At 41.1% G+C, this 27,330-nt stretch overlaps 3 protein-coding genes across 4 annotated transcripts; 1 reads left to right on the top strand and 2 right to left on the bottom strand.

Annotated features, from left to right (window-relative positions):
- Positions 1-1,542: 1,542 nt before the first annotated feature.
- ch25hl3 (cholesterol 25-hydroxylase like 3) lies at positions 1,543-3,751 on the top strand. The gene is made up of 2 exons (XM_072387044.1): positions 1,543-2,135; positions 2,438-3,751. The coding sequence occupies exons 1-2, from the start codon at positions 1,696-1,698 to the stop codon at positions 2,829-2,831; spliced, it is 834 nt and encodes a 277-aa protein (XP_072243145.1). The 5' UTR covers positions 1,543-1,695; the 3' UTR covers positions 2,832-3,751.
- A 3,619-nt stretch (positions 3,752-7,370) lies between these two features.
- Positions 7,371-10,945, bottom strand: bmp10 (bone morphogenetic protein 10). Its single transcript, XM_072388513.1, has 2 exons — positions 10,091-10,945; positions 7,371-9,667 (listed from the first exon to the last, which is right to left on the bottom strand). The coding sequence occupies exons 1-2, from the start codon at positions 10,497-10,499 to the stop codon at positions 8,616-8,618; spliced, it is 1,461 nt and encodes a 486-aa protein (XP_072244614.1). The 5' UTR covers positions 10,500-10,945; the 3' UTR covers positions 7,371-8,615.
- Positions 10,946-15,268: 4,323 nt separating this feature from the next.
- arhgap25 (Rho GTPase activating protein 25) lies at positions 15,269-27,231 on the bottom strand. 2 transcript variants are annotated; one of them, XM_072388511.1, is made up of 11 exons: positions 26,845-27,231; positions 23,145-23,341; positions 21,332-21,419; positions 20,986-21,099; positions 19,728-19,932; positions 18,647-18,779; positions 18,450-18,523; positions 18,159-18,280; positions 17,713-17,873; positions 16,115-16,680; positions 15,269-15,896 (listed from the first exon to the last, which is right to left on the bottom strand). In XM_072388511.1, the coding sequence occupies exons 1-11, from the start codon at positions 26,906-26,908 to the stop codon at positions 15,710-15,712; spliced, it is 1,911 nt and encodes a 636-aa protein (XP_072244612.1). In that variant the 5' UTR covers positions 26,909-27,231; the 3' UTR covers positions 15,269-15,709. The 2 variants fall into 2 exon arrangements, with proteins under 2 accessions (XP_072244612.1, XP_072244613.1); XM_072388512.1 differs by lacking the exon at positions 26,845-27,231 and adding an exon at positions 26,118-26,461.
- Positions 27,232-27,330: the final 99 nt, after the last annotated feature.

Here is a 27,330-nt window from a genome sequence, read left to right as displayed (position 1 = left end):
TTAATGCAACAAACAAATCATCATGAGGTTCACTTACATTTTCATCAGCTGCAGAGAAGCAAAAAAATATTATTTACTGACTAAGTATTAATATTTATGGGAAAAGATTTACTTATAAAAAGGAAAATCATCCATGTGAGCATCAAATATATGTTCTTATGTGTAAGTAGTATATTAAGTAACAGTTCAGGAAGCTGGTCATGGTGTTGATTTTAACAGTTTACAGGCTGTTCTGTTATTTCATCTTTATCAGAGAAACACCGTTTTATCTAACTGCACCTTTAATTTCTAGGTTCTTTTGTAACTTTGATTAACAGAGAACAAAGAATTGTTTTTCGTGTCTTGCACTGACCAGCGTCATTGTGGTTGGAAAATATCAACATACTTGAAATTTGCAGGCACCAATGCACTCAAAAAGGGTCAGAGAGGGTTGAAGAAAGGCCAAAAAAGAATGTTTAGATTATACAAGTAACTGTTCTGTAAGATTCTACAATCAGAAGGCTTAGCATTATCAAGTGAGGAAGGGTTGTGGATCAGCATTGCCAGAGCAGAATATTTTGTGCCCTCGGACATCACTACATAAGAGACCATCACCATGGTGTGAGAATCAGACAACAACAACCATGGAATGTTGAACAGTTGGCATCTTGTATTCAGCAAGAACAGACACAAATTCCTCTTTAAAACTCCAACAATTAGTCTCAGATAAGACAACCAGGAAAAAGCCTCGTTAAAAAACGGATGCAACACACAGGTAAATAAGCTTCTATCTCTTTTCTTTAGTTTTTGGCTGGCATAATTTTTTTATTTGCTTCTATTTTCTAAATACAATGAAGTTGGTCAGTGAACATGCTGGAAATCATGTCTTTGTACTTGCCTCTGTTAACTAAACCTTTGTCTCAACTTCTTGGGAAATGGGGCTTATACATTTCCACTGTCTCACCACAGCTTATTGTGGGATTTAACCACGTATTTTTCTTGAACTGCTCATTGATGTCAGACTGAGGCATGTGGGGGGTGTCAAGGTCAAGGAGGTACAGATTGGTACTATTGCCCTCACAAGGTATTTCTGTACTAAGATATTGTAGTGATTCAGTTGGTTTCATTGACAGTGTATCGCGTCACAAGCTCTGCATTTAGATAGACAAAAACACAGACTGAAGCCAGCAGTTAGAGAAAGCTAAAGTGAAACGAAGTGGCCTAAAACGATCTTGCCAGTTCTGCTCATTCCCTGAAACCTGCTTATTCCCAGAATTCATTCAAAGCCTTTATTCTGCCTAACGTGTAATCAGCAGTGATGCCAGCTTCTGTAGAACAGCACGGTTTAAAATCAGCTTCTCTAAAAGTAGTTAGTGGCTGACCTTCTTCGCATCCTCTGAAATCCCCTGCATTTCCAGCTACCGGCTTGGTGGTCAGGTGACGTGTTTGCGCAAAATTGGAACTATGGGGACTAACATCACCAATTAACATAGATAATTTGAATCAAATATTATAGCCAGTGTATCCGGGGCCCCTCCTACTCCAGTGTGGATAAGTTTTCTGTTCTCCAGCAGCATGAATCCAATGCTGCAGTGAGCGGTGCAGCAGCGGAGGAAGAACACTTTGAGAACTGTCGGGGAAAGCATCGTTTAGCATGAGGAGAGCAACACGAGTAAGAATTATGCAAGTAACCTTGGGGAAGAGGTGAACGCCGCGATGAGTGTTCCCACCACAGAACACGGAGGTGAGCAGGCGCCTGTTCTCCAGGGACTGTGGGAAAGTGTGAGAGCGGGACAGGAGGAGATCCTGCAGTCCCCTTACCTGCCGGCGTCCTGCGCCTTCTTGATGCACATCCTTCTCTGCGCGCCTTTCCTCGCGTTGGACACGCTGGGGACCGTGTGTCAGCGTGTCCGGTCGTGGAGGATCGCAGCAGGCTCAGGACCGCCGCCGTCTCCCCGGCGATGGTTTGAATGTTTTTGCAGGATCTTGTACAAATACTTGACAGCCGTCATCCCCGCCACTGCAGTGTTCCAGTTCCTGCGGAGCCCCGACTTCCCGGATTTGGCTCCGTCCTGCTGGCAGCTCTTTGTGGAAGTTGTGGCCTGTTTTCTGCTGTTTGACACGCTCTTCTTTGTATGGCACTACGCGTTGCACAGGTGAGCAACACACGTTTGTTGTGTTTTGAGACTCAGACCACCTCTGGTTCTCCCAGAGATTACTTGAAAACTTGTACTTTTCCAGTTTCGGAGCTTGTTGAATTCTGCCACGAACAGAAATAAATAAAGTGCCTGCAAATATATTTGAGTATTTTTAATTGGATGGCTACATTTAACCAATATTGTTGATACAAGACTTATCTATACAGGCATAAATCTATTTTGGCAATACTGTCGTGCTTTTCCACTAAAGTGACAACATTAGTAGAGACAGCTGTGTGTCTATGTGTGTTCCCCGTTAGGGTTCCATGGTTATACCGCAAGATCCACCAGATGCACCACCAACACCACCTTCCCTTCGCTCTGGCGGCTCAGGACGCCAGCTCAGCTGAGCTGCTGTCGCTGCTGCTGCTGGCTCTGAGCTGCGCCTGGGTGCTGGGCTGCCACCCTCTCAGTGAGGTCATCTTCCACCTCCTCAACAGCTGGCTGGCGGTGGAGGACCACTGCGGATACAACTTACCCTGGGCTCTGCACAGGCTGCTTCCCGGTCTGGGGGGAGCCCCCCACCATCAAACCCACCACAGCATGCAAATCACCAATTACGCCCCCTACTTCACCCACTGGGATCAGCTCTGTGGTACTTACCGTGCATCAGCGCGGCTTCGACGTCCAGAATCACGAGACTGTCGAAAGTGACAAAGAGGAGATACACTGGGAGATACAAGAAGGATAATTTCTGCAGGTTTGGTTGTTTCATGCACACTTGATGAGGCATATGGGAAGTCACTGTGTACAGGAAACCAGCAGGTGTGTTACAGTCACATGTCCTGCAGTATGACGACATTTCCAAAGCTGGTTCCTCAAAACCTAATTTGCAGTGAAATGAGGTTTCTCTTCTTCCACTCACTGAGCTGAGGACAAATATCATGCCATGTTTATAAAGTCAAAGCCAACTTTAGAATGGAAGTCTCTGATTTATAAATAGCCAAATAACCAGCACTGACACAAAGAAGGCTGACAGAGTGTTCTATGCTTTCAAAGAGTTTTGATTGGCATAAGGAAGCTGATAATGTAGCAGTTTACGTTTTATCGTGTATGAAGTTTCCCTTTTTTGTGCTTGTTTCTTTGCTTTTTTTGCAGGTAGAAAACTGATACCACAGACTTTTGAGCTCTGTATGAAGCCACACAGGGAATGCAGCTAACTTGGGCCAAGAATGTCAAATTATTTCTTTAATGTGACTAATGTACTTTATATGTCCTACTAAGTAAGGACACATAAACAGCCAGTTCATGTAGAATCTAAACATTTGAGGAAAACCAAGTACATTTTAGGAGATTAGTTGTTTTAGGCTCAAGCCTGGGTTCTTGCTTTGGGGTTGCAGTCTGTGATTTGGTTCCACTGAGCCTCTCGACTTTGTTACATCGTAAATAGGTTCCATGGGGGAGTTTACTGCACAATCAAAAGCACATGTTTTTAAAAGGAGACACTTTTGCATTTGTATTCGCAGTTGTAGCATATTTTAACACAGAGCTGTCATCACCAGTCATCAGTAAAATATGCAGTGTTTGGGTTTAATTTCTGAAGAATAAAAATCATGACAGATATTTTGTAACTATATATGACTGGGAACTCATTGAAGAATGATTGCAAAGAGTTTGGAGTTTCTCAAACTTCCTGCACTTCATTGCCTTGTTAAGTCAAGCCATTTTCTATAGTCCAGTGTCACAAATTGGCCTCATGGGGCTGCAGAATTTTTTAAAAAAAATGTCTGATTCACAATGGGGTCTGTCAGGATGACAAATTAATATCTTGCAAACAGTTCTGTACAGTACAGAAGCCTTGAGGCATTTCTCAAGTTTTATTTTTTACTTCCAAGTAGCCTGACTGTCTTGTAAATATTTTTGTGTCTACTCATAACAGACAACTTAGCAAAGAACCTATTTTAAATTGTATCTATAGGCACTTTGTCTGTTGCAAAGATACACAATTTGTTCCCATTTAGTAGGCTGAATCCATGAAACATAACAAAGATAGCATAGTTTGTAATAAATTAATACTTTTGCACCAACAAGATGATTCCCAAAGACTATTAGCTAAAAAATCTCAGCATGGTGTGCAGTGTGTCCTTAAAACATCTGGACAGGAAACTGGACAAGTGGAGGACAAGGCTCGAACTCAGTGGATGAACCAGTGTTGTATAAACACAAAACAGACAATTTAGCAAAGAAACTATTTTAAATTCTATCTTTAGGCTCTTTGTTACTAGCAGACTGGTACAAAGACACATAATTTGTTCCCATTTCTTTAGTTTAATCTATGAAAAACACCAAATAATATTGAAGATATTAAACAGTATGTGTGATTCCCAAAGAGCTATTATCTGAAAACTTGGCATATCTCAGCATGGTTTGCAGCATGTCCTTAAAACATCTGAGGAAACTGGACAAGTGGAGGACAAAAGAAGAAGTGTCAGGCCTAAAAAACTATCTACAGCAGATGAACAGGAGCTGAAAGTGATGTCCTTAAGAAAGAGGAAAAAATCCAGCAAAGACCTGACACAGGACCTGAGAGATGCATCTGGACCTTCAGCTGATCCATCTACTGTTGGCCCAAGCCTCATCAGAAATGGTCTCCATGGAAGGGTGGCTGTCAAGAAGCCATTCTTAAGGAAGGGAAACAGGGAGAAAAGGCTGAGCTATGCCAAGAGCTTTTCAAAGAAGATTCATACTGAAAAATAACATTTTTGCTCATACCAAGTATTACTTTAAAAATATTGGCTTTTTTTTTTGCTTTTTACACTGTATTTACATTAATGTTTGCTCATGCTCTAAAAAATGTGACTGCATCTACTTCCTTTCTTTTCCTGGCAATATGTGATGAAATTATGGGTTACTCAAGTACTTTTCCACAGAACTATATACACATAACCATGGAAAATGACAACATACACAGACACACCACAAGCACAACTCACACGTCAAGGCAAGAAAAAAAAAACTCAGAATAGACTTGACAATGAGGACAGAGGAGATGCTGAGTCTGCTAGAAAATACGAAGGATCTCATACTTAAAATATTTGGAATGAGGCACAATAGCAGGGCTTGAAAGTGTTGGTGTCTAGAACGCCAGCTGCTTTAGTACAAAGAGTACAAAGGAAATCATCAGTACAGGGAGCTGAGAACAGAGAGAGCAAGGAGAAAGAAAGTAGCTCATGCTTTAGGGACACAAGTTACTAAATGATTCAGCAGTGAGTCAAATGTAATTGTCTCAGAGAGATAAGTATCATTGCATAACTTCAGCAACAGCTAGGTTACACTTTTCTCACAGATACTCTAAAGAATAGCATTGACATTGGGGATTGACATCAATTACTGTTAATAGAGAATGAATGCTGTTTGCTTGCTTTTGTTAAGACTTTTTTTCCTGAGAAATCACTCAGTTCCCTCGGCCAACTCTACTTCACAGACCATCTGTTTTTCATTGCAGACTCTTTCAGTGGATATTCAGATATTTCACAACAGCAGATGTAACTTATTAAAAGGTAATTTGACATTTGGAGGTGCTCCTACTCTTAATTTTCCAAGGAAAGGACCCGCTTATTCCTGGAAAATTAAGAGTTTCCAGGACAGAGCAGCGATAGTGCTGGGTGGTAGCGTTGCCAAGAGATGGAATGATAAACATGTGACCCAAAACGGAAACAATCAGGCCCTATTACAGACCCCACGTCAGAGTTAGGGCGAGTCATGCAGCTTTGGGTGACACACACCAAAACACACGTTCACAGCGAGAGACACATCGATGTCCAGCAGCTGGCGTCATGATATCAGAAGAGAATTACAGGATTCTGAAGCACTTTCAAGCGTGTGCGCATTGGGAACCATTCAGATTGTTAACTTGCTGTTAGATGCATTCTTAATTTAATCACGTAGGCCAAGTCCTTTCTAAACTGCAGTGTAGCATCACACACTTGCACTTCAATTCTTTTGGAAGTTGAAGACATTTAAAAAGAAGAGACCGAAAAGCACAGAACACCCTTGTCATCAGAGCACATGCTAACAACTTCCCATTTCAACATATTTCCTGAAAGTCTGCCATTCAGTGACAAAGGCCAGATTCACATTTTCGCTAAAGTTATGTAAATATTTAATTAGTGAGCTTTGTATAGCCAAGGCCACTGTTGTTACAGTAACCGAGGTTCTTGCTCTTTTCTGTAACTGTTTTTAGACAACCTCTGCCCTGTCTTACACTCAGCACCCAACTTATTTGGGTTCTGAAATATCTCATGTGGTTTGTTACCAATTCTGTTATTTGAGAGGCTTTGCAGCCACATGAGTATATTTCTACTGCTGATTTATGAACATACTTGTGAGACTATAATGCCAAAGAGGCATCACATTTTGTAACAATAAAGTCATAGTATTGTGCATCAGTTATATTTAGCAGACACATAGACATGTATTTAAGAAATTATGCTACATCAGTGATCATAACACCATGAAAACATTAGTTATGAGCTGCAAGAGCATCTGAGAGGACACATTACTTGGTATCTATCAAGTATGAAGTTTTGGCAAGATCAGATCTTCACTTTGCTGCCTGTCAGTATCCAATTTTGCATAAGATGTTGCACTTTTCCAAGTGTCACTATGACACAATAACTATCACTTTCAGATGTCTGAGTTTAAGAATGATTCTAATCAGTGTTTACATCATCAGTGTGCTTTTGGGCATGAAGAGAAAAACACACCCTCTTGCAAGCATTCATCACTGTTCTCAAGAAGACGTACAGAAATAATGCCTTCCAGAGAAATTCTTGCTTTTCGCTTATGATTTATCGTTACAAGCAGGTTTTTCATGACAGCTGTTTGCAGCCTGCTTGCTGTCAGCACAGGGAACAGATCATCCATTTTGTTCATTAGAGGGCTACCCACTCATTTTCCCATGGTTTTCTGTTTGTGTGTTATGCACAAACTATGACCTTTTAGCTGATAGTGGTGGAATGAATTATCTGAATTTCAGCTATTCATTGTCTCACTGCTCCTACAACATTTTCCTAATATTATGAAAAGGAAAGCTGACAGTCCAAGATGTTAGGACTGATTACTAATGTAGAACATGCACTACTAACAGTCAGGCAGTGAGGCCCTCAGCTCAAAATATTTATGTTTATTTTAACATAAGATAATCCAAAATTAAATCTGTGTGCACACTTTCTAAAACAAAGCTGATCACACTTATTTGTTAAGTAGGTTTTTATTGTTTTCCTCTTCCCAACAAAATTCAATTTGTGCTGCAAATGCATTGTCATGGTTATAAAACCTGCTCTACACTAAATTACAAATTTACATATATAGTCATCTACTCTTTTGTAAAAATTAATAAATTAGATCAATAAATAGTCTTTTATTTGACACAAGCAGCAGAGGTATCAAAAGGCTGATAACAAAAGAAAGTATTTCCTTCGGGTATCCATAATGCAAAAATGTGGCTCCTTTTTCACTCCTAATTCAGGCTTAAAGACAATAATGTTCCAAAAAGGCCAATTTTCTTCCACGGAAGTGATGGATGAGTCAGTTGGAGATATGCTGGACGCATGTGGTGCTAGGTCAGTCAGTTGAAACAGTTGCCTAGGAATGTGGACAACCCCCCGTGCCCCCTTCCCACTCCCCCACACCCCACCACATCTGAAGTTGCCCAAAATGGCTTCAAGTCCTCCAAGCGCTGGCATACATGTTTCCCAACCCCCAACACCTTGCTATCGCAGAAGCTCGGGGGAGTGGAAAAGAGGCATGTGAAGTGGGAAACAGGGTTGAGATAGATAACCCTGCCACTTGGACCCCTGCACTGTGCTCACGTATCAGGAGGCTGCAGGAGGTGGGACCGGAGAGTTCATGGCTTGTCAGGTTGCCTCAGGGAGGTCATTTCACAGCAGCCAGGCACATGAAGTGCTGATTAGTACTTGCATCTCGTGGGGAAGCCAGAGATAATTGGAGAGGAAGACCGATGTCAGGGGAAAGGAGAGGGAGGAGGCCAATGACCCACTAGTTCCCACCAGGCTGCACAGATTGAAGGATAGGTTCGGTTCTTTGGCAACTGAGCCTATCTTTTGTGTCTTTTTTGTTTTGTGGGTATGAAGGCATACCTTTACATCATTAATGATAACATGCTGTAGATCCGCTGCACAGTCTCTCCACAGTCTGACTGATGGCAACTGCTGTTCATGCCCTTCTGTATAAGATGAAATACTTGTTTGTCTCTTATGGTGCAAAATATGTGTTTGTCCACTTGGAGTGCACATAGTTTCATCAATAGTGAATTAATGCTTCCAGTCTCATTGAGTAACCCTCACAGAGATTCCAACAATTGTGTTTTTCTTTTGTTGAAAGCTTCCTCAGTTCATGTCCTTGCAGCTTATCGTTAGTTTTGTGTCCTTCCTCTTGTGGTAAGACTTTGCGAGAGTTTAACTCTGAAAGTGTGGACTATCTGCAGCCGCACTCGGCCACCACCATGCCTTCATACTTGTACTTGTAGGTGACCACCCCTGTGTCATCCAGGTACAGCAGGGAGATGGGGTCCAGCTTGGTGGGCACACAACACGCCCGTGCCGCCTTCTGAGGACTGTTGATGTTGACCAACGTCTGGACTATCGCATGCTTTGTGGGTGTGACGTGTTTGGTCAGTGGATAGGAACAAACGCCGGCACACTCAAAGGCATCGTAACCAGTGGGCGCCAGAATCCAACTGTCCCAACCAATATCCTTGAACTCGACATAAAGAGATTGTTTCTTGCAGTGATTTCCTTTGGCATTGCGACGTATGCGGGATGCTGTGTCATAGATCAGGTTAGAGCGCATCTGAATGAGGTCCTCCTCATCTGGGTCTCCCTCGTCCCCCCACAGCCCATTCATGCCCATGCCCAAGTCGTTCTGCAAAACCATGTCAGAGGTTTCGTGGTCAATCATCTCATTCAGCTCACGCCGGTCATCACGATGATCGGTGCTCTGATCATCAGAAAAAACAATCAGCAGGGGTTTATGCTTATCCTCAGGGCTGTTGTCGATCTCCATGTCCCCTTCAGGTGGACTGCTGTCTTTGCTATTGTCTTTCATACGTTGAACATTTTCATCATTAACAATGCTGGAAATATGCACCTCCAGTCGGTGAGTGGTGCCACTTTCAGATCTGCGCCAACGCTGAACAGCAGCAGTGAGATCAAATGCCTCCCAGCCATTATCTGTCCCGTAAACCTGACGTGAAGCCAGCGCCACCAGCTCTGTTCGGTCTTCCATCCCTCTGAACAAATCCCCTCTTGCTGTCTGTACATCAGTCATGTTGTCAACCCAGTCATGCGATTCCAGTTCATAGATAGTGACCTTGCGGTCGACACCGGCATAGAGGTGGCGGTCGGTCTGGACTAGGGTGTAGAGGCGAAGCTCAGCTGCCGTGATGTGTTCATGATTGGGCACTGACACATTGAAGAGGAGTGGGTGGCGCCTCACTCCTCCAACCCCCACAACACTGGGATTTGTATCTGGACAGAGAGATAAATGGTAAAGGTTAAACTTCCATTATGTCTTTTTTTTAGGCTAATTGTTGTTGAAATGTGCAAAGTATATGGATCCTATCCTAAAAGAGAAAATTTTACACTTAATCTTGTTTTTTTTTGTATGCCAGAATAAGAGCAGCCTTTTAATAGGAACAATGCCTTAGAGAATAGCTGTAAGGGACAGTGTTGACGTAATAGCAAGGATTTAGGAAACTCAACTTTTATTTATACAAGCTAGAAGCAACGTTATTATCATGACCTTAAATATGAGAGTGTGATAAAGGACGTTCAGTTCTATTTTGATTATTAAAATGCTTATGAAATGATAAATGAACATGTCAACAATTAAAAAGATATAGTAAGTCTTTTGGTTCAGCAGGGGCAACATGATATGTATCAGAGCTGTACCTTCATTTTTGAAGCTGCGGATGATGTTGGCTGTGGGCATGGCAGTGCGGTCATTGGCAAAGCGGTTATAAAGCTCCATCATGTATTCGGGCGGCTCCTCTCTTGTGCTTCCAGGGGGTAAGGGTGGAGGACCCAAGCCCGAGAGGTTGAAAGTCCGCAGAAACTGTTCCTTCAGATTCTCCAGCATGCTTTGCATGTCCACGTTATTGTCCTGCTCCAGTAACGACGGATCCACCACCCCTCCATGGCCATCCCCCAGCCCCACAGCGGGACGGTGTCTCTGACGAGAGCCGGAGATGGGGCTGCACTCTCCACAGAGAGGCCCCTGGAGCAGCAGGATGGAAAAAAGCAAGAACAAAATCTTGGAGGTGCAAATGGTTCCCAGCATAGAGACCCAAATGCTCGCCATGAGAGAAATAATCTGCAGTACTCTAGTTTATGCCCTCTGTTATAGTCTTTGGATGAGCTCATAGAACGAGGAGAAAACGTGATTCTAATCTCTGACTGTACAAGTCCAGAGGATATATATATATGTAGGTTTTGGTAAGTTCATCTGCAGCCTAAGAAACTTGTTGGTCCCTGACCCTTGCACTGACCAATGTGTGCCCCTCTGCAAGCGTGTACTCCAGTTGCTCTCTTCGTGATCTCACAGCATTTATTCTGATGCACACCTTTTGAAGTCCTTTGCAATGGGGCTGCGGTTCCGGTGGCAGGGTGGCCGAGGCTCGTCTTTGTCTGTCCGACTCATCTCTGTTGTGTCCTCTCCTCTGTCAGTCTCTCTCTGTACTCTCCTCTCTTCCCAGCTCTGTCTTTCTGTCCCTTATCTATGATATGGTGGGCTCTGCATTGCTCAGTGCTTATGGTCTCTTTGTGGTGTGTGTGTGTGTGTGTGTGTGTGTGTGCGTGCCTTCTCTTTAACTTTGAGTGATGCACGAACTTGTGCGTTATCTCACAACTTCCTTAATGAGGGTTTTGTAAACACTGTCCTGTAGCTTCTTCCTTGTGGAAGGGCTATTTTGTTTGGGTGGGTGTTCCAGGGTTGATACCCTTCATTTGTTTATTTGCTTTGAAAATGGTGCAGTTCTGCAAGCAGCTATCTAGGCTCGATTGAGCATTTCTTTTTGACAAAATACACTGATATCACTGAATGTGGCACACTTTATCTATCAGACAACATTGGTCCAAATTAAATTGAAAGGCAATGATGTGTAAGGTCTTAATGTTTAAGTGAGAAATCTATCATGTTCACTTTGAGCCAGTGGAAAATTTAAAGTTTCTCATTAAAACCAAAGACTAGAAAAACACAGTCAAGTGCATTCATTGAGAAAAGAAAGGATCTTAACCCTTGCTTTGCTTATTGAAACATACACCCTCCTCTACTTGGAAATAGATTATCCTGGTACGAAAGGCTTCTTTGGAGAAAAAGGAAAAAAAGGTAATGATTTACAGCACAATACAGGATGTGGGACCTTCACAAGGTTTCATCAAGGGCCAGACAAAGTTCTCTGAAGACATTCCTCTCGATTAGGGAAACAGCAACAAGTCAAAGGTGAAGTCTAAAGAAACCTGATGACACAAGAAGTTTTCCACCATCCAACAATGTATGACGAGTAAGCAGTCATGTGAAAAAAGACGTTTTACACATCCGGATATAATAAGAATAATCTTGTCCTCACCAGTTCTTAAAATGAGGTAAATGCAAAAGTAGAAACGAAAAAAATCACGACAGTTTCACACAGTGAAAACATCAGCATAAGCCTAAACAATGAAGCGGTGTGTCGAAAACAAAGTTTCGATTCAACAGCTTGTAGAAGCACCTTTAGCAGCAATAACATGAAGAAATAATTTTCTGTAGGACGTCTCTTACATCTATGTTGAGGAATTATTTTCTTCTTTACAACATTAGTTCAGTTCATTGAGGTTTGCAACATTTGTTTCAGCACAGCTCTCTTAAGTTCCCACCACAGTCACCAACTAACATTTAACATGCTAACTGAGGCCTGTAGCGTCTGAGATGTAGCTCTTGGGTTTTAGCAGTTTCTCTGAGCATTGCACGGTCCGACCTTGGAATGAACTTGCTGGGATGTCCACTCCTGGGAAGATTGGCAGCTGTCGTGGATGTTTTATGTAGCAGCAATCGATTCTCTAAGATCTTTGCTGATGTCTTTCCTCCTTGTGTAAACATACATCTGAATGATTTATAGAGGTGCTCACACTTGCTGATAATCAGTTAATCAGTTTTATTTAATTCACAGCGCCTGGCTGCTTACCCTACTAATTCCTATGGAAGCTACACGAGTGTGCTTAGTTTTTCACACACTGCTTCTGGATTTTAACTCAGTTTTCGCTGAATAAACAATGACACAGCGTAATAGGTCATGTGTTGTTGGTCATCAAATTTCAAGACCTGGTGAGGGCTTGATGTTTTTTTCTTAATACTCTTATACTTGAAAAGCTGAAAACTGAAACAGGAAGTGCGTTTTTTTTTTCACTTGACTGTGTGGCTATATGATGATGCCACAGTGTCACAGCTACACAGCTACCTGCTCAGACACTCGGGTGATATTAGGAGTGCCTCACTGGCTCCTGAACAGATTTGAACAGCTGCTCAGTAAGTCACCTGAACACTTATCCCACCACACAAATGTCCTTCATTCCTGAGCTTCTTCGTGTGACCCGCAGATACACTCTTGATTTCAGTGCGTCACAGAGATGGGAAGGAATGAGCTTTTCCTGCCTCTGCCACTCATCTGCCAGGCTGACAGTTGACAGACATACTGTTATCTGGTGCTTTGTTGAACTTTTGCTGCAACAGACTATCACATCTTCCTGAAGGACTTAAGAAGGCTTGATAGTGGCAATGTCCTTTTGTACACATAGGCAGGCCCCTCCATATGGATTGAATTATGGGCCTGATGGTGTAACAAATGTGGCTTTGTGGAGGCCACAGTTGCTATTTTTGGACTGAACTTTCTAACAGACAGTATTCTATGCTGATATCCAATTTCCCAGTTTTATTATTTCCATCTGTTTGCCCTAAAGGATGAAAAGGAATTCAAAACTAACGTATTTCCAGATAACACCAGCATCACTGAAAATGTTTTCACAATCAGTTTCAGGGGTAGGAAACCGTAATGAGTCCTGTTATGTTTTAAAGCAACATTCATTCTGTTTTTGATCACTTCTTGGATAATGGCACAAAAAAACCCACAAAGACAATATTGTAGAACCCAGTTGCCTTGTAATTACACATCAATTAACTTTCATGTGGAGTCTCTTGGCCTCACTTTGAGTCACAATAAAAATTGGATTTTGTTTTCATCAAGAATGCCTGAGGGAACTATTAGGCTGTTCAGCTGCCAAAAGCTCCATCTTGTTTTCAGCAAATCATTTTCTATCTTGCTGATGCTAGTTAGGCATGTCGTGGGTCTGTTAGGTGAAAACAGCTGCATGCTGTAACTCCACCAAAGTTATAAGCAAGACTGAAGCAAAACCACAAGACCAGAACCACAAATCTAAATTAATGATCTGAAAAGGGCTGTAATCTTGCAACCCCATTAAAAGAAAAAAGTTTGTAGCATTCTAACATATGTAAAAACAGAATGCAATTAATTGCAAATCTCATAAACCAATATATTATTCCCAATAGAACTTAGAAAAGTCAGCTAATGTTGAAAGTGAGACACCTTTAAGAGTGTCTCAGAAAAGTTACAAGTGAGACGATGTTATAAAAAATATCAGCTAATCTTGACTCTGGTGACATCAAAGCCATCTCCAAGGCTGGTGCAGTCGCAGGCAGCTTCGGCTCGCCTTCGTCCCCCACTAAGTGCAGACTTTTGGCCACACGTTGGCCTAAAAGGTTGGGAGAGGTCCATGTTTCCCACTGTGTAGCATTCCTTCTTCTTGTAACAACATCTATAAATGTCTGGGAACTAAGGAGACCAGATAATGGACCTTTGGGAGACAAATTTCGTTACATTCTTGTCTGATGGTGCATTCTAGTTGCTCAAAAGTCCTGTTTTTTCTTTGAAGTATTTTGTTTCATGATGCTGCAAATGCATGTATATACTCTTGTACTATGAAGCGATGTTGTTGTAATAGATGTAGTATGTGGTTTACCATTGTCTTGCTGAAATATGTAAGGCCTTACCTAAAAAAAAGCCTCCCTGAACCATGTTCGTATGTGCCTTCTGTCTTGTGCCCAAAGATCACTGGCAGCCAATAGGGATTTTTGGCCATGTCCCTTTTGCACAGAGATGTCTCCAGACTCCCTGAATGTTTTATTGATATTGTGTTCTGTAGATGATGGAATATTTAAAGTATTTACAATCTTAGGAATATTATTCAGAAATTTCTTCATAATGCATTGATGTAGTTTCCCATCTTTTTGTCTAAAAGACTCTACCTCTCAAGGGTGCTCTTTTTATACCCAATCATGTCACTGACCTGTTGCTGTTTCCTTTTAGTGCCACTTTCTTTTCCAGCCTTTTGTTGCCCTGTCCCAATTTGTACAGTGCTAATATTTTTTCATGAAATTGTAAAATGTCTCAATTTCAGCATTTAATATGTTTTCAATGTGCTATTGATAATAGTTTAATTTGTTTATGAGATTTGAGAATAAATGCATTCTTTTTTATTTACGTTTTACACAGCTTCCCATCTTTTGTGGAATTTTAGTTTTGCTGAACTCCATATAGCCACATCAGGTCCTAAATGTCTAAAACATTCATATTATGACGTCTCATGGAGTTTGGGTCATGTAGAATCTGTGATATTTTACGTTACGCTGGCACTATAACATCTGCCAGATTCTGTAAGAATGTACACACCATACCTCCTCCCAGCTAAGACTGTAAATTTACAGACATTTTACTTAGTTTTCTCCCCGTTAATAAGGTAAAACATACAGAAACAAAGGCAGTATTTGAGATTACTAAAATAATTGGTTAATTTCACTTGAATTTGAATCACTGATTTCCATTATGTGTATTTCTTCAGGCATAGATCTCTTTCCTGATGTTGCTTACAGAATGTTGCCTTATTTTTTTCTATTTTTGCCCCATAATCTCAGGTTTTAGTCTGATTAAGTAAAAAAGTTTTATACAATTTATACAAAAATATAGCAAACAAAATATGTGCGGATATACAGCACTCATTGTGAAAAAAAATCCGATAGTTTTTTTTTGGATTTTATTGACATATAACTGACATGAAACATCTCCTCCTTTTGACACACAGTATTTGCATGTCTGCCATCAGAATCATATAGTCCAACTGAACGGTTTGAGCAGTGCTCATATTTTCCAACCATTACATTTCTATGTAAATAACTTATTGATTCCAGGTGTGGCTCTGTCTTTTCTGTAACAGCTACATTAAATAGAGGCAGTTCATTGCCTGCACTTTGTGACTCCCACTGATGGGGAGAACAAACTCATGTTTAAAGTCTATAATTGAGAGTTTTCTCATAGACACCAGTATATGACCTAATAACTTATCTTCATGACCAAACTCAGATCAAATGGAAAGAATCCAGCATCGGTAGGAGGATGCAGGATGAGCAGCTCCTGTGAAATCATCTCTGTTGAAGTTATCAGAGTCATAAATACATTACATATATCAGTGAGTCAGGGAATGAATTTTAGGTGGGAGCTTGTTTGTCTCTAGTGAGGAGCTGCTGAACGTCTCTTTGCGTTCTGCGTTCTTCAGGCAGATCTCCAGAGTGGCCACACGGCGGCGCTCTTCCTCCAGAGCAGCCTGGAGATTTGCCACTGTGGCTTTTAGCTCCTTGTTCTGCAGCTGCAAACTACAAGACAAACTGAGGTTCAGGTATTCAGTGAATAAGGATTTTTAAACATCTAGAAACAAGTCATGTCCTTGTGGCACCAATTTGTCAAGATGTACTGCAACTGATCGGTTTCTCTGGTCTCTTTATTCTCATTTAGTCTGTAAATATACTAACAAATGGATTTTTTTTAAGCGTCCCATAAAAACATATCTAAAGAATAGAAAAGCTGAACTTACCTGTCTACAAGGTTCTTGGGATCTTCCTTCTGCTCTGTCCTGCTGTTGACCTGCTGGACTGAGCTGCTCGTCTTCAAGCTGTTCACACTCCTTTGATGAGACAGTATAGCTTTGGAGGCACTCCCAGCCCCAACAAGTTGGGGGGTACCTTCAGGTTTCTGTGAGCCAACAGGGGAAGAGCATGTGTTATCACTTCCCTTTTGGTCTGCGATTCTATCCTCCGATTCCTTGTCTTTCATTGGAGAGCCCCCAAAAAATGATCCAGAGCTCCGCAGGTCAAGGATTTTAAAGATATCCTCTGAGAAAGTCCCGCTCTTTTCTTCCACGCTCTCCTGGATGCGACTCCTCCTGTTGAGCGCATCGGCCTTGGCAGCCATCCCGGTGAGAGGGCAGTTGAACGTAGGCAGGGTCTGCGTGCGTTTGCGGGGACTCCCGAACCACTCCTCTGGGGAGGGAGAGACAGGCTCCTGCAGGACTATCTTGGGGCTGCAGTTGCCTCTAGCTAGAAGAGGACTGTCAATGTTCTCCTCTTCTTCTGGAGACTCAGACAGGGATGCATCACCCATCTGAGACAAACACAGAATCAAACATTTATTTTCATTGTACAGCACAAACTACACAAGATGAGCAAAGTGAATATTTACAGTCAGACCAAAAAATATCATCAAACTAAAAAAAATACATTTTTTACCATATTTCCACCCAACAGGGATGCTGCCGAGTTTTCAAAATCACCAAAACAGATGACCAGGAACTCGAATAGATGCAGATACTAATATTACAGTTGGCTGAATATCAGGTTGTACATACAGTAATGTGCAAAGGTCTTGATCCACCTTTCATTTCAGGAAAACAGGAAATTGGTGTGGTGATTTATTGAAACTTTGAAACAGTTTGTACAATTCGGTTCAATATTCTGTCTGTTGAACTGTATGTATTGGCATTACATAAATACAATTATAATGAATTGGATTATGATTGGACTGAAATGGACTGTTTATTTGCCTCTCATCAGTTCTCCAGGACACCTCTGAACTCTGCTCCATCAACCCCAGTATGTAAACTCTGATTGGTCCTGCCTATATCCCTTGCCATCACTTGGGACTCTGGCGCTCTATAATGTTGTCTCACATCAAAAGCTTATTATTTCACATGGCTGTGCTTTACATCAGACACATTTTGCATCAAATAATCTATAATGAAAGTCTTTTAAAAGCCAAGTTCCTTATTTGTATGACTATATCGTCTGTTTATTTTTGCTTGGCTAAATTGTAAATCAGACCTCTGCCTTAATGTATTTTCAAGTTGAAATAAAGGTCTGATGAAAGAATGCACATGTTATATTAAGTAAAAAGACCCCTTAGCTGTTAAACTAAATGTTCCCTGGCTCCAATATGAGCACAATTAAATATATCTTCTTATCTAACTCCCAGCAAGAAAATATATAACAACATTTCCCCTATTTTCTCAACAAATTGGCACAGTTGTTTGTCAAGAATCTAAATCAATCATGAAACAATGCTCGGAATATTTTTGCATGTGTTTTTTTGTCGACCGTGTCATTGTCTGTAATTAATGTGTGGCCAGCTCGGCCGTACCTCTGCTTCTGCTGACTCCCAGCCCACAAACCTCCTGGGAGCGCTCTTCTGGCTTTTAGCCTTTTTTGTAACAGATGTAGGAATCACGTCCTTGGAGAGAGGAAACAGAGTCTCGTGCTGTCTGATCATCACAGTCATCAGCTTTTGGATCTGAGGAGTCGCTGTGAAGAACAACAAACACAAATGTGAAAAGATTGGCATTAAAATGCCACATCTTTGGGCTTTTATGAAAATTCTTGTTTCACAAGCTTTTAAAAGTCACTCAAGTTTCCTTACTGGTGGATATCAAGTGCTTGTTTTTATGCAGCATAGACTACAGAAGGATGGAGGCATGCCATTGTCTAAAAAGATTAGCATTGTATGATACAAAGTATTGAGTTTGATACAGCTCTTCAGTAATATCTCAGTATAGAGCGCCACATGAGAGAAGTGGAATCTGTTCTCACCCTTCATCATAGTGAAGGGATCCTCTATCTGAGGTTTGAGCAGGTTGACTCCCATCACAGTTGCCAAGTTTTCTATGTTCATCTTATTCACCTTGGACTGAAGCTGCACCTCAAACAAAAACCTAACAACACAAGAACAGATTAGCAGACATAACACATACAGCTGATATTCTTTAACTAGAACGTGTTAATAAAAAAATATTTTCCAAATAATTGGGCACCATTAGACATTACAGCAACTTATATGTTTTGTGGTAATCGCTCATGTCTTTAAATTTTCAGTTCACTCACCGGCACACATAACTGAGAAGGTTGTAGTTGATTCTGGGCAGAAGAGCAATTTGCTTCTCCAGCATTTCGCAGCCCTGTGAGGACACACAAGCAGGAGATTAGTTAATGTACATGCTTTAAATATCTGTGGACCTCTCTGTGTTTAAAGACTCAGATATGTTGACATCCTCCATAACCTTTTCCCTGAATACACATACCTCTTTGCTGCTGGAGTCCAGCTGGTTGGTGCAGTCCAGGAAGTCTTGGTACTGGCTCCAGGGCACCACCGGTTCAGGCAGTTCCCGCAGGTACAGTTTGAGCAGCGACGCCACCGTGTGGACATCTGTGTCACTGTGAAAACACGATTTATCATCCAGAGAGAATCCACCGAAGGCTCAACTGGCATTTAAACCTGATACACTCTGTGTCATATTGTACTGTCCTGTGAATGAAATGTATAAAAACTGGAACCTCCTCTATACCATATGCTTGCATCTTGAGTGATTCTGTACTCTCACCAGCTTTAAATCTGTTACAAATTCTATTGATTCTTCTCAGACATGCATTGTGTTATGTTGTTGCTAGTATTGTTAGGACATCTTGAACTCTTGCCACAACTCTCTGAGTGCTTTCAGTTACACTCAGATCTGTTGTGTGATGGAGTGGAAACAAGATTTTATTTGTATCTGAGACGATCAACAACTTTTGGGCCTTGTGGTCTAGTTTTGTATATTTGGTCAACTCAAACATGACAATAATGACATTTTCGAAAGGAAAACAGAAACTTGCATGTTCTTTGTTTGATTTTTGGCCTGAAATTTGTTATGAAGCATCTTTCTTTACTTTACTTTACTCAAACCTTGACTTGCATGAGTATACAGACGAACAAGTTGGGTTAAATGAGTGTTCTTATTAGCTGTGCTCTGTCAGAGGAGCTTGTTATGTTGAGTAAGAAAGGCATCCTGCGAGTGCCTGCCAGAACAGGATGTGGTATCACCCTCAACTTTGAACATACAGAAATCTATCAGCCACTCTCTACATCTCTCCTCGTTTTCACATATAAGAGGCTGATGCTGCTCATTGATCATTTCCTTTTATGGCAGTAGCCTTCTAAAGCTCAAGATATTTTCTATCCAGGTTTTAACATGAAAAAAATAACCACATAACCAGTTTTCATGTAGTATTTTATTTGAATTTACACAACTAGAACTGAACTACTCCCTGTACAATTTAGTTTGACAGTGTAATCATCTTCCTGTTAACCATCTTCTCTCTTAGAGAGAATCATGAGTGCATTACCTGGGGAAGGAGGGTCTCTCTCCTGCATCAAAGGCATCTCTGAACTGTTTGACAGCGTTGTCCTGACCAGGGAGGCGGAAGATGCCCTCCTCATTCAGCCCATGTTCTTTGATGAACTCCACACATTTCTGCACCAGGATTGGCACCATGTGAGGTCCAAAACGCTGCTCACTTGTTACAGTGTCCATGAGACTCTTTCCAAATACTACACGCAGAGGGAAGACATCATTTTGAGTATATTTAGAAAACAGCTTACTCATATTCAGGCGATCAAACAAATTGCTGTCTCTTTTCACAAAGCCTCTACAGTAACAATTATTGACAAGATGTGCAAAATTATCAGTTATGGCTTTATGTCTAAGACGTTGCAGAGACAATAAATCAGTATGCTATCCAGCTAGTTCCAGCACCATTTATTACATTATAATGAGAGGAGAAATTAAGACTGTCCATAGTTAAGATCTTTCATTTATCCAGTGTTACAATATCAGGATCTGGTCAGTAATGTTAAAGACTTGCTAAAAGGGTTAGTATTTATCTATGCAGAGCCCTGCCCTGCTTGTATTCCTGTTTTGCCTTCTTTTTTTGCTGTGTTGGTGCTGCAGTCTTTGAGCAGTGTGTGGGCGTGCGTGGGCACCAGTCTAGAGAGTGGTAGATCCAGAGACTCACATGAAATGTGCTCCGCTGACTCATGATGACTTTCCTTCATTTCATGCTTATATACAAAGAAATAGTCACACACAGAAGCACACTGATTGTTTATCTGTTCTAACAAGCTAGTAGAGAGTTAGAAACTGGAGTTACATATATAACTAGCTGGATTTCCACTGACTGGATTGAAGTGAACTAATAAACCAGACATCGCAGCCTCACCAGTGGGGTGAGGGTAGCCTTCGTTGCTCATTGTTGCTTTGTGTGATGAGTATGCACTTGAAACAACAATGGTACTTATGTACAGCTTTTGTGAGGTTTTCCTGGAATTTCATCACTTTGCTCTGTTAAGTCACTGAGCAATGACTCTACTTTGTCATTGATTCGCACAAATGGATCCCTTTTGTCTTTTGGTTTTGCACAAACTTTGTTTGTTTTACTTTTGGCCAGAGTTACGCAAGCTGTTTCATCCTCCTCATGCAAAGCTCATCGAACCTGTGGATTTAGCCTTGTATTTAAAGGCTGTCTTAGTCTGTGTACAGAGGACAGGATTGTTGCTGAGTCACGCATTACCTTGGCTGCTAGAACAACACAAGTTTTAACCAACCTCCACTTGTTGGTACTCCGATGACTTTGCGCAGGGTGCGGACCCAATCCTCCAAGTCACTTTGGGAGTTTGCCATTAGCACATATGGACATCGCTCCCTGTCTCCAGTTGTGCCTAGGAAATTTTTTTTAAAGAAAAGAAAGATTTTTGGTAGTTTTTATCCTTTTATCATGCAGTCTTGAACAAAACTCAATGGTACACAACAAATTTTAATCTCAAAAATTAAATATGACATAAGGCAGATAAACCAAGTCTCACAGTACTAGTGTCTTACTGTTACATAACACCATCTTTATTGGTGCTAAAATTAATACATCTCCCTTTTAAGGAGGAATTTCATGCTTACGTGGTATGATCTCAAAAAGGTACTTTCCAGGGTCATCTGAGTTTGGAGGGAGTTCATTAATTTTGCTGAATCGCAGCTGTATGACTCCCTGTAGACCAAAAACAAGAGAACAAACAGAAATAAATATAATGTCCAAACCAGAAGTGTCTCAAACGAAGAACTAGCTCAGAATTAAACTAATATTTAGAATCATTCTTTGACAATACCCTATCCTGCCATTAATATTAACCATTCATAGTTGAAATTACAGAGAAAGACCATTCTTTCTATAACATGACTGTGGTTAAGGCCTGCAAGTTTCTCTTTAGGTAGTTATACCACCTAAAAATGACCACTGTTGATCTGTTATCTGCTATTTGTTTTCACTCTTGATGTTACAGCACATAAGGTTCAGTATATATACTCTTCCTCTATGTCACATCCTTACCACCCATAGCCTACTTCTCTATACTATGTGCTTCGTGAGCTATATATCGATGGAAAACACATGTTAAAAGGGATGCAAACAGAAGCCAAATTTGGCAGCATAAAGTGACTTTATAACTGTTTATACCAAATGACGATGTTTTGTCTTTTCCCCGCCATGTATGAACCTTGCACATGTGCAGCCATAAACATGAATTTCTTGTCATGTTAAAGAGGCCACAGAGTTCATAAAAACATCAATGTCTTTTGCTGTAAAACAAACGGTTCGGTACAGGGCTGGAAACCAAATTGGAGCTGTGGTATCTCAGCCATCAGGGGGTTCAAGGGCTTTTCCAGGCCCAGGAATGTGCTTAACAAGTCAATGCACTTCAAAGAACGAGTCAGAAGCACATAATTCTAAGTTTCACAAACCTTTCCTTTTTTTTATGAAAGAGAATGCTCCTATTGGCTGATTTGCATGAATATATTTGAACATCTTTTTCACCTGGTTCGATGGTGAAAAAGATGCTGCACCAGCAATGAGAATGCAAAGCAGCCCGCAGAAAAGGGGGATAGAATTACCAGAAAGAAGAGCAAGACATTAAAACACATTTTAATATCAGTGGAAAATACTCATAGAAGTGGAATTTTTTACAGTAACTTCAAAATCTGACAACTTTCCCAGTGGAATGTCAATTTAATGTCAATTTTTCGTTTCGTATTTGAATTTTGTTAGCACTTCGCCCTCTGATAATTATAGCGAAAGATGCACAGCTGCAGTAAATTCAGTTTCATTACTATTACCAGAATTTGGTGAAAGAGGGAAGGAGGAGGACTGCTGCCTGGCTTGGCCTGAATATGGTTAAGAAATTGGCCATGCTCTGTGGATTGTATGGAGTTTTGCGTCTTCCCCTGAATTCCTGCTATTAATTAATTTGTCTTCACATTATCTTTTGGGAAGCTTCCCCACTTTGTTTCTGTCCCACATGAACGGATCTACAGCATAATAACAGAGACTCTTGGTTGGATGGTTGATTATGCCTCTCTTGTGATCGAGCTAATCAACCACACAATCGACTACAACAGGAAGCGTGCAAAGTCTGTCACATGGCTCGTGTGTGAGGTGTTGATTAGAGATGATAAATTGCACATTTCATATTAACATCTTAATAATGTCCGAATATACAAGACATGATATAAAGATTGAGGATAATGTTATAGGGTTGGTTTTGCTTTCAGTTTTTAACTAGTGTTCTTTAAAGAGAGCATGAATATGTAAGAAAGACAAATTACTTCGATGACTATCATTTACATGTAGGTAATTTTGTAAATACTTTAAAAAAAAACTCCACATCATTTTAAAATAGAATGATGAAAGGTAAGACGGCCTTCTTTCACACTGTCTCACCTGGACTGTGGTCTCCTTGTCATCTTTGTGGTAGGTTAAAGTGCTTCCTCTCAGCACAAAATAGCGCTGCTGCCAGTTCTTTACTAAAGACCTTTGCTGTTTCTTCAGCCATCCGGCCTTCAGCGGCCTCTCCATGGACCTCGAGGAGCGCGGCGAGCCCAGGCCTCCCTCTCCAGGAATCACACTTTTGGATCGAGCTGGCAAACACCACAAGAAAGTAGTTGGCAAAGGTGTTTTCAACTTTTCCCCACACTGTCCCCCACAGCACGCAGTGTCACAGTCTGAGCTGTGAAATACTACCAAAACATCAGCTGCACAGAACTGCAGTGGAGCACTTCCTCTTTTTGATATGAGTATGCATTGGCCTATCAGGGCTGAGAGACCTTCTAACTGTTGGCTATTTTTGTTTTCCATCTATTCAGGCTAAGAGGAAACTGCCGGTCTAAGCCGACTGATTTCCTGTGGCGGGTGCATGAATGTGACTGTGATTGTAGCATATGAAACTGACAGTAACCCAGGGATTGCCTGGTATTGCCTGATATTTCTCACTCAAGTGGCTGTGAGGTCCCATGATGCGACGGTCTAAAGTACTGAGAAAAGAAAAGAGGCAGAGGTGTACGTGGCACAGAGAAGACAGAGGAGGACGGAGACGCTCTGAGTGACACGCAGGGTGGTAGGACCACAGAGATAACTGGATTCAGATCAAGCCCACTGTCTCAGTTGTTCTTAAATTCCCCTTGTCTTCCTAAGCAAAGATGACAGAGGAGAAGAGAAGAAGAAGGGCTGCACTGCAGTAAACAGGAAGTTGTCACATCATTGCCGGAGGCCCGCATAACTTTGAAGGTCTCCACCTACAAACCCGAGAGGTCTTTGGTCTTAATTTAATAGCACCACACTCCCCTGATTAGGGGAAAGTTAAAGTGCTGTTGAGCCACGACCCCACACACAGACGCTGACTGAACACCACACCCTCAGCTGGCAGACACTCAGCTTCTTCAAAGTGAGCCCACTTTGTAATGAGCAACAAGTCCCACAGCATTTTCAGATGTAGTCAAAAAGAATTACATCAAGAGCAGTATCTTAATATCAAGACAGATACTGGGGGGGAGGGGTGACATTCACTCTCCCATAGAGAGAAATGTCATATCATAAAATGATGTTTCACTAAAAGAAATATAAATTGGGCCTGAATTTCCATGAACTTGCACGAAACGGATTAAATAAGATTTGCAATTTAGTCACAGAGGTGACATCAAGTTCACTGTTGAATATCAGGTCTTTAAGTTATGTTTTTGATGACAAACTGTGACTTTCACATGGAGTGTATCAGTGTTTCACAACTTCTGCAGAGTTTTATTTATTCGTGTCAAAACAACTCTTCACTTAAAAAGCTGTGACGGCCTAATTTTCACCTTGAAAAGACTAAAGGTGTTCTTCCAGATTCAAGGCCAGTCCTTTTCTTCTCAAGAAACTCTTGTGTGAGGTTTTGCTTGAAACATTTTCAGGCTGAAATAGTCATTTTCTGTGAAACTGATAAAAACTGTAAGCATAACTGTGTTATGTAAAATCTGGATTTTATTAGAGCAGCTATGTCACCAATAACTTTTAAGTGTATTATCAATTCTCTTGTATTCTATTCTGTTCCTGGAACCCACAAAGCAGAATCCTTGGGTAATTATTTTCTACATGTAGAAACAATGTAGAAAGGCAGATAGACACAGCCCTGAACACCAAAACTGAGCTAATTCCGATGTTCTTATATCATTTTATGACCAGCCTCATGTTGTGATACTACATTAACTGGAATATACAAATAACTGGTGTTCTTTGTGTGTGAGTAGTGTGTAAGTGCATCCCTATAACTGCACTAAGTTTATACTCAGGGCTTTTCAATTTCAATAAAGTCTCTGTCTTTGATTGTGTGTTTAATAATGTAACTGTCTGTTAAGAAGCAATGCAATCATCCGGACATGTTGCTGTTTTTGAAACATTTGACCTTGCAGTCCACCATGAACTCCTCTGGATACCAAAGAGTCAAATGTGAGGCCATCTGTCCGACAGCTAAAGCTTGACTGAAACTGGGTTATCAACAGGACAACAGGACCAATCCCAAACACAGCAGCAAATCTACAACAGAATGCGTGAAAAAGAAAAGAATCAAGGTGTTGCAGTGGTCCAGTCAAAGTCCAGACCTCAACCTGACTGAAATGCTGTGGTGGGACCTTAAGAGAGCTGTGCATAAACCAGTGCTGCAAACTTCAATGAACTGAAGCAACATTGGAAAGAAGAGTGGACCAAAATTCCTCCACAGCCATGTGAGAGACTGATAACGTCATACAAACAACAATCATTTCAACTTATTTCTGTAAAAGGTGGTTCTACAAAGCTGGTGAATCATGTAATGTGCTTAGTTTTTTACAAACTTCTTCTAATTACACAGCGTGAAACGCCTTGTGTTGTTTTTCTTCTGAGGTTGTGTTTACCTAATTCTTAGATCTACTGTGGATCAGATGAATGTCATGATATATAAACTCTGACATTTGTTAGATGTTGTACTCTCTTTTTTACATGACTGTAGTTTGCCCTTTGAAATTGACATTTGCTTGACTTGTACAGTCTGTGCACACATGCACTGCACACCACACACATATATATGTACATATGTTTATATATGCACATTGTATGTATGTATGTATATATGCACATACATGGAGGCACAGCGACATAAAGGCAGCTATAGAGTTAAAAGTGGTTTGCAGAAACTGAGCTCTTGCATCAGTTTCCTGCTGAAAGCCTGCATCACACCACTTTTGACGCAACAAATCAGTCACCTGTCATGATCCACAAAATATCTCTAGTGAAAGAATTATGGAGGGTCACCAACTTTTGGAGTTATCTACATTCATACAAGTTCATGAGAATGATTATAACATGGTTTATACTCAGGTAACACAAAGCAGATGAAATACATACACTGCTAGTAGCTATTTAATTCCACACTGCTGAACATCCATTACCACCGATTGCAAAAGCTGATTACAGCTGAAACACAGATGACGCACGTTGTAAACGGTTGCAGGACTGCACAGAGAAGAGTTAACCCCAGTTTGTGCACTTGTGTGATGTGGATGTTGCAACCACTGCGCCTCGCAAGCCTGGGAGGAAAGTATGTTACTGCTCTACCCTGAGCAAATACTGCTTAACACCGCATTAGTAGTTGTACAGTAACCCTGAAATACATGACCGCTCGTAGTTTTGTGTGCAGACACACACATACGCACACGTTTGTCGACCACTGAAAGTTTTATTGGTCATACATTAGTTAGAAGCTTATGTTGGCATATATCGAAAGAATGCGTCTTATGTCAGACAACAGTGATTTGTGTGTAGAAAATGGTCTAAAAACAGCTCTGGTTAACTACAGCAGGTACCACTCAACCACCAGTGTGCTCAAAAACCCACACTAAGAAAACTGCATACAGAGGCAGTCAATCATTTTCTCTCTAATACGAGTCTATCTTTGATTTTACTGGATATCACATTAATTCATAGGCAACAAAAAAGCAAGTGAAGACACAACATGCAGGGCTGTCTGCTCTGTAGAATTAGTTTTTTTCTCTTCTGGTGTCATAGAAAAGTATCTGAACCTGTAGTGAAGAAGCTCTGAGTGTCAGTGAACACAGCACCATCACCACCTTACCTATTCGAGCTGTCTCAGCCTTGAAGGTGCTGAAGTCCCAGTTGCGAGATAGTTTCAGAGACATTATCCTTCAGCACAGGTCAGTGCTTCAGTACACACATGCACCTCAACAGAGCAGCCACACAAACACACACACACAAGTGCACGTACACACAAATTACACAAACTAAAGTTATCGCAGATCACACTTCCTACTTCCTGTGTGTTAATTTTTCTTCTTCTTTTTCGCAGCTCTTCATAACGCGTCGCTTCATGTTGCCTTTACTTCCATGTTTGTACTTGTTCTGATAAGAGTGCGGCTTAAATGACTTCCACGGTGATTCACTGAAAAGCTGCAAGGTTCCAGAGCATCATGTAGTGAGGAGTCTTCAAATGACTCATGTTCACTTGAACACTGTCACAGGGACAAAAAAACAACAAAAAAAACCCACCAGCATCTTCTTAAAGGAAATGTTTTTTACCTCATGGCTTAACTCTTTCAGTCAG

Source organism: Leuresthes tenuis, unplaced genomic scaffold, assembly GCF_036924035.1.
Source record: "Leuresthes tenuis unplaced genomic scaffold, fLeuTen1.0.hap1 SCAF_6, whole genome shotgun sequence".
Taxonomy (NCBI): domain Eukaryota; kingdom Metazoa; phylum Chordata; class Actinopteri; order Atheriniformes; family Atherinopsidae; genus Leuresthes; species Leuresthes tenuis.
This window is presented reverse-complemented; position numbering and strand designations above follow the sequence as displayed.